Here is a 7,174-nt window from a genome sequence, read left to right as displayed (position 1 = left end):
TGTGCATCTATTCCTATTCTATGATGGGTATAAATGTTATTATTTGCATGTATTTTCCCAATAGAGAACAGGAGTTATACTTCATGTTTATACATATGCTCCATGACGTAGTTGACATTTCTTGTCACCCCGTTCCTCTGCATCCTATTACAATTTTATATGTAGTGCATCAATAGACCAGAAAAATCTAAGCCTCTAAATTAAAAATGCCTGTAAACTCGTGGGTACGATTATTTTATATAATCGTTCTCTTATTTGTATCAAGCCATCTTTAGTAACGTTACCGAGCAATATTGACTATTATCTAAGGCGGAGAACACTAGTCATTTAAATTGTATACAATTTATTAAAAGTAAATTCTTGGTAATATAACATTGCATATATTTTACAACAATACGTGATATACATACTGCACACAAACTTTGCAGCCACAGTAGGCTTTACAAAGAGTATCCATCGAGAATCACTTTGTCAGAATGTACGTGGTAGTAGTTATTTGCTTAAGTTAACAGGTTTCGTTACCCAACTTCTGCCAACGCAGAAAAAAAATCACATACAAAATGTACTGAAAGTGCAGTGTGAATTATACACATGATATTCACAATACATTTAGCAGGCAAGAGCACATGTGGGAAATAAGGAGTGTACCATACCCTTTATATTTTTAAATAAAATAAACAACATTCGTTGTCCATTGAATTATTAAATACGTGATTTTCTGCTGTTTTGCAGAATGTTAAAGTACTTTAGAAAAAATGTCACTATTTGTACCCATAAAAATTGCCTGGTGTTTCAGTTAGTCAAAAAGTCTGAAGTATAGAGTTCATGGAATAAATAATGATTTGTCCACAAGAATAGAAAAAGGGCCCGTGAATAGCTGCAACAAGTTTCATTATACGCAATAAACTGCCCAATTTTCGACCAATGCATGAAAACATACAAAATAATTATTCCCAGAAATGTACATTTTCAAAAAGTTTAACCCTTCGACATTTTATTTCAATTTCAATAATAATCCGCAATGCACGTATGTTTTTTGACTTTTATCTTCTAATTTAGACAAACAAGATGATCTACTTCTGTTGAACATCATAGCATCCCTTTTCGGGGATTTAATCGCCATGCAAATTCAAAGTACCTCTCTCTTCCGCACAGTGCTTCTTTAATATGTTTTTAATTAGTGTTCCGCTTGGAGTCGGATGCAGTGGACAGAATGACGGGAATATAGTTAAAAGAACTAACATGTAATTCACTAGAAAAAGGATGCTACTGTTCCAACAGAAATAAATATTGGTCCTCTTTGACTTTCCATTACAAAAACGTGATTCTTTTTCCCATAAACAGCGTCCGAATCTTGAACGGCTGAAGCTTTTACAATATTTACATGTACCTCGACTTTAAGATAAAATTAAATTCTTTAAATTTAAATTATCTTGTCTCTAAACAAAAAACGTCAATGATCAATCCAGTGAGACTTTTAGATTTAAAATCCAGAAGGACAGGCGCCTAGTATTTATATGTACCTGAAAACGTTAGAGATACACAAAATGTAAAGAAAGTAAAACGTTAATCGATTCAGCAGTCGCTGGTAAAACAGCAAGTCTATGTTCCTTTAGCTGCAGTTTTCCATTCTTCCAGATGCATCATTTTTGCAAGGATATCACCGCTGTCCATTGACATCTGGAGGAAGTATGGAGTGGCGGTGGTTTCCATGTCGTGACTCGAGATGATCGTGTTCTTCGCTAAGACTTTCCGGGCTTCCTGTTCCATCGAAACAGCTTCCACAGCTCGAGTCTGGAGACATCTCTTGGATGTCATCACTGGCCAGCCTGGTACTGTCCGCCTCTTTAATCTGTAACCCCCGCTGCTCACCTTCCTGCTCTTGATCGCTCAGCAGTTTGGCCAAGAAATTGATATATTTCATGGCCAGGCGGAGGATCTCATTCTTGCTCAGTTTCTTGTCTGGCGGGTGGGTCGGGATGAGTTTGCGAAGTTCCGCGAAGGCCCCGTTGACATTCTGTTGCCTCCACCTCTCCCTGCTGTTTGTGAAGATCCTGCGGACAATTTTAGGCTGAGCAACACCTAATAGCAAAAATGAAACCAGCTGTGATTGAAGAGATTTGCAGAAGTAATATAAACATTATAAAGGAAATACATGCAAGTAAGGGCATACCACAGGGGCGCGCCTGTATATGCTCGCACATCGATTTAAATACATAGTTAAAACATGCAAGCAGGAAGACCTGTTGGAGCACAGCACAAACAAGGAAATGTAACAGGCTTGCATTGTGAGGGAGATTACAGCGAGCTTTTAAGCAACGCACCTATTTACCCCTATGCTTTACGGCTTACCCGACCACTATCAATTTTCTTTTGCCACATTTTCTCAGATAGTTACAGCCTTTCAGCCTATTTAGTATGCACTTTCGAGCCGGCGCAGTGTAGGGTAATGAATTCAATGATGATACATACCAGTAGTGACTTCCACGTCGTAGGGAGTTGGCCTTCTTTTCACTCTATTACTGGAGAACATGTTGAAGGGTTCTGGCTCACTGATCATTTCAACAAGAAAGAAAAGTTTGTGATGAGAAATCAGAATCTTCATGTACTGATCTGAACTGTTAAATTCTGATAAGAGCTTCAAAAGAGTTATATATTCTGAGTGACAAAAATATGTTGTAAGAGGCTGTTCCTTAGGGTGCATTGACAATAATTTTGAAGAAAACAATAATAGCAAAGATTTCTTAGCATGGGAAATATGAAATCCATGACTTTTTTTAACCAATCACGAACTATTTGTACTAAATGAAATTGTGATCACGAGTTAATCTGAAAGCAATTATTATCAATTTATTCTTTTTTTTGAGCCCGGGGCATATCGATTTGCATTCGAATGTTAATCATGTAGCTATTCAGATTCTATAAACTAGCAAACCGATTCAAATTCTTCCAAATCAAAGGAAAGCTATGGGATACCACGATTTACTAACATGGGACTGACCTGTTTAAAAGTGGCAAGGTCTGGTACTGGGAAGTGCTGTTATACAGCATTGCTCTGGCTGCAGGCAGAGGGAGATGAGCTGTAGTTAACTGGACCATCCGATTCTCACTCACTGGACTTTGAAGAGTCAGAGGCACCGGGGGTCTTGACAACTCGGTGGTCGGTACTGAATGAGTAAACGTGCCTTTCTGATCCCTCTCATTTATAGGCTGGACTCCTCTTTGCATCAGGTTTATGACTGGCACTTCCGATAGGGGATCAGGGGAGTCGTGTCTCGTTTCCTTGGAAACCCCATCATTTGACGCAGATTGTTGCTCGGCTGGGAGCTGCTGTCCCTCAGTGCATTGATCTGCAGGCTCGCTCGTGCTTTCCGCTTCCTCACGGTCTGCTCTGTGTCTGGGGAAATCTTTCTGCACAGGACTCAGATCATCGCTGGGAGTTTCACCAAGATCCGATCCGACTTTTTCCATCATCTTGTTGAAAAGCGGAACTCTTCACCGTTTTAATCGCGTTACCATGAGATGTCAAAAGGATGGACAAATGTTGAAACAACTTCATCTGCAAGAAATATTCCCCTGAGACAAAATAAAAATATTTAAGGAGAAGAAGACTTCATAATTAAATCACTTAGACTGTACTGAAATAAACGTCTTCGTGATCTTTGCAGCATATTGACCTGGTTGTCAATTTTCAGGCCCATTTTTATGAACAAAACCTCAAATAGTGCAACCAATCGAGTGACTGAGAATCCATCAGGCGTTTATCGGATTCTATGCACATTTACAACACTAGTCTAAAATTCGCCAACTATTTTTAACACGAGAATGTGATATAAATATTAACAGACTTTGAATGCAGAATATTTTGACATGAAAAACTCCGAAGTCAGGTTTCTTTCTCTGGGTTATTAACAAAGTTTAAGCTGTGAATACAAACACTTTTGCATTGAGGAAATTATAAACCAGTGATTCAAAATTGCGCAAGGAAGTTAAAAAATCTGAATACAGGACGCTATAGTATTCTTTCGTAACCTTTCGTCCGAAGAAGTCGCTTTTATTTATTACATCCCTTAAGGAAAAACTAATATTCTCCAGACAACACCGTGAACAATATTAGGGGATATTTTATTTCACATTTAGAAACCGTCTATTTTAGTTCGTGTCAAGCTGTAGTGTAACTGATGTCAGAGATTTACAACGAGCTCTTGGCTGCTGTTATTTGCACAGTACCGTTGAATCTTGCTGTGCTGAGCTCACTGGGAAACTGAGTTCCTTCTTGCACTAGAGTCGGCAGAGGAAGCCAGCACCTGCAGCATTTCATGCTGCTTTATTCTTTTTTCTAGCATAAAGCCTCTTGGAAGGATTAAGCATTTCGTAGTTTATGGAAAATCAACCGAGATACTTAAGACAGTTGATCAATTAAGGATTAGGTTTAAACACTCTAAATTCTAAAGCTGCAGGGCACGTTGTAATCTTTTTTCAATGAATTGAGCTCAGAGACATATATATTAGAAGATTGAAATTTAACCTTGAGATTACACTGCTATATTGTGCATAACCCATTTGAAATTAAACAAAACAAAGTTGATAATGCGGGTGGGCAATTTGCTCAGTCTTTAGTGTATACATGCCCTCCGATAAACCGCCTTTCCTAAAACTTAAAATTCATTGCAAATTAAGTTACTAACCGCCCCTTCATACATTCACTTTCTTCATGTTGCTCACTCTTAGTTAACAAATGTGGAATCTGTTTCTCAAAATAGTGCAGGCTTATGCAAACACCCCGCGCAAAGAAAATATTCCCATCATTTTGCCGCTGCAATAATGGGAACTCTTTTGTGTCCCTTTAAACTGACTTTCAAATGAACAATTCCTGGTTGTATTGCATGTATATTATGGCAGTGCAACATGAGGCCTTAGTGGAATGGAAAGGACGAAATAAACACATGAGGACAATAGGACGAATTGAGAGCTGTTTGAATACACGCAGGCTGCCAGCCCTCATCTCCAATGTTTGATACACTGTCAGATATTTTGAAGATTCTGACGCATTAGCTTAAAGCATTTAAGATATTTGATTTTAAAGTGAGCTCCCCATAATGTGCACAGAATCGAAACAAACCCATAGCAGGTATATAAGGACTCTCCATTGCCAAGAGCCTACATTTTGGTTGCACTGCAGAAATACAACATCTTAAAATTGAGATCTCACAACATTGTCCTTAAAATTGCTCTCATCCTTCAAAATAATTTGGTGAATGACATTCCCAGCACAACTCCCAGCGAGTTCATTCATAGCGGTTTCTAAGTTAATGGAACGAATCTGAGCGAATGTAATCAGCTAGTTTGTCTTAAACAATGTCTTAAAACGAGTCCTTATTCCTTTACTGACGAAAAATGTATCCGTTGTTTTCTCCATAACCGTTGAGATGAATATTTTTTTTTCTGACAAATTCTTTAGATGCGCAAGATGGCAATTGTGAAAAACTATTGGAACGCAACATATTACAGCGTCTCCATCCGTTTCTGTCACTGTACCGGTACTTCCTTTCGAAAAAAAATCATCTCGATGTATACGAATCAAATTAAAATATCATTAGTGACAGTATTATACATAATCCATTAAGCAATTCAAAATGTCCCAAAAACACTCCTCACTCCTGGGACTATTGAAAACAATGCTCGCAGCCATTTCCATGTTGCTTAATTTATCCTGCGTTTTTTTTTAAATGTCATTTTTATATTGCAATCATTTATACTCAGTTCGAAATCAGTCATATTTCGACATTTGTGAAGAATAAAAGACATCCTTAAGAGGTGGCAATTAGAAATCTACTCACCAGCCTTGTTTATTAGAAAAGTGTTAGCAGCCATTTTCAGCCCCTTCCATGGCTGATCTTTGTGCTGTAATAAGTTTTTTTGGCAGCTTATGCCTTGGAGAGTGGAGTAGATTTTACATCACGTTCGATTTCCTATTTAGTATGGAGAGCGGAACACTACAGCAATGTGGCCAGGCGAGATAAGAAACCAGCACTGGCCGCCCTGCCCAGATAAGACAGCCAAGCCATTATTTATGAAATGATTCATTATTATTTGGCAATTTTATCGAGGGAAAGCGGAAAAATATTGCATGGATATGCATAGGAATAACTTTGGAACGCAAGGCATAAAACCCTTATATAGGTTTTTTGTGGCATTAAAAGACACTGCAGAATAGCAAAATGCTCTTGCCTGCCTACCTGAATTGTAATTTATATTTTTTTTCTCTGTGGCAATTATTCCATATTTTCATTAAATTGGAAACACCTACTCAGCCCTTAATTAATTTTAATGACGAAGTCAATGGATCCAGAGGACTGCTCGTTTTTTTTTCGCTCTATGATGGAACCAAACAAAGCCGCTGTTAAGGAAGGAGATTGAGTAAAATAGTTTCCCATGCTTCCTCGCCAGTTTGAAAATATAGACATTTCCTAGACAGGCATTTTACCATCCACAGTGCTAAAGTCCGGTATGTTTTAAGTCTTAAAAGAAATGATTTTTATCAGCTTGTGATTGCACAACAATTGTCTGGGACAAATTCAACATTGGGCCTATGAGGGAAGATGCCTTATCAAAATGCTCTTAAAAGATCGGTACAAAGGCTGATTATTTGATTGTATTTTAATTGCTTAAATTGACTTTTCATGGCTAAAATCATTTCCTTTTAGTTTGCCAATAATAGCAAGACTGCATTTCCATTTTAAAACGAAGTATTATGAAATACATTGTATTGTGCCCCTAAGTTTCTCTTAAATTGCATGAGAACATCGAATAGCCTGAACATTGAAGAACAATTAATTGACATCATACATACAAATTAAATGCAATTGAAAAATGAATCCATGTGTTCGACAAACATTGTTAAAACAGTGAGTATGATGCTAAGAAACTATATTTTCCACAAAAGAGTAAGACGTGTTAGTTGAAGGGACACCCATGGGAATTTGATCACTGGATTTAGCTTCTCCCCCTAATAATAGTTTAACCATGGATGTGTATTTCTAAGTTTTGTAGTTGTAAAAAAAAAATCGGTATTTGTGAAGATTTATTCGATCAACAGAATGTTTTCTGTGGTACACAAATAATTTACATATCGTTAACCCTTTGATAATCGCTGCTATGCTATATTCTAAAC

The 7,174-nt window shown here is 37.5% G+C and overlaps 1 protein-coding gene across 1 annotated transcript; it reads right to left on the bottom strand.

Annotated features, from left to right (window-relative positions):
- Positions 1 to 326: 326 nt before the first annotated feature.
- LOC122554364 (T-cell acute lymphocytic leukemia protein 1 homolog) lies at positions 327 to 5,941 on the bottom strand. The gene is made up of 4 exons (XM_043699255.1): positions 5,841 to 5,941; positions 3,002 to 3,576; positions 2,473 to 2,552; positions 327 to 2,082 (listed from the first exon to the last, which is right to left on the bottom strand). The coding sequence occupies exons 2-4, from the start codon at positions 3,472 to 3,474 to the stop codon at positions 1,661 to 1,663; spliced, it is 975 nt and encodes a 324-aa protein (XP_043555190.1). The 5' UTR covers positions 3,475 to 3,576; positions 5,841 to 5,941; the 3' UTR covers positions 327 to 1,660.
- Positions 5,942 to 7,174: the final 1,233 nt, after the last annotated feature.

The sequence above is a fragment of the Chiloscyllium plagiosum genome, chromosome 11 (genome assembly GCF_004010195.1).
Source record: "Chiloscyllium plagiosum isolate BGI_BamShark_2017 chromosome 11, ASM401019v2, whole genome shotgun sequence".
Classification (NCBI taxonomy): domain Eukaryota; kingdom Metazoa; phylum Chordata; class Chondrichthyes; order Orectolobiformes; family Hemiscylliidae; genus Chiloscyllium; species Chiloscyllium plagiosum.
This window is presented reverse-complemented; position numbering and strand designations above follow the sequence as displayed.

Bases quoted from the DNA above. Each gene is read 5' to 3' on its own strand.
- LOC122554364 (XM_043699255.1), bottom strand. From the start codon at position 3,474: ATGATGGAAAAAGTCGGATCGGATCTTGGTGAAACTCCCAGCGATGAT. The intron at 2,553-3,001 runs GTCAGTCCCATG...TGAAATGATCAG, and splicing joins ACCTTGCCACTTTTAAACAG to TGAGCCAGAACCCTTCAACA. The intron at 2,083-2,472 runs GTATGTATCATC...TTTTGCTATTAG, and splicing joins CGACGTGGAAGTCACTACTG to GTGTTGCTCAGCCTAAAATT.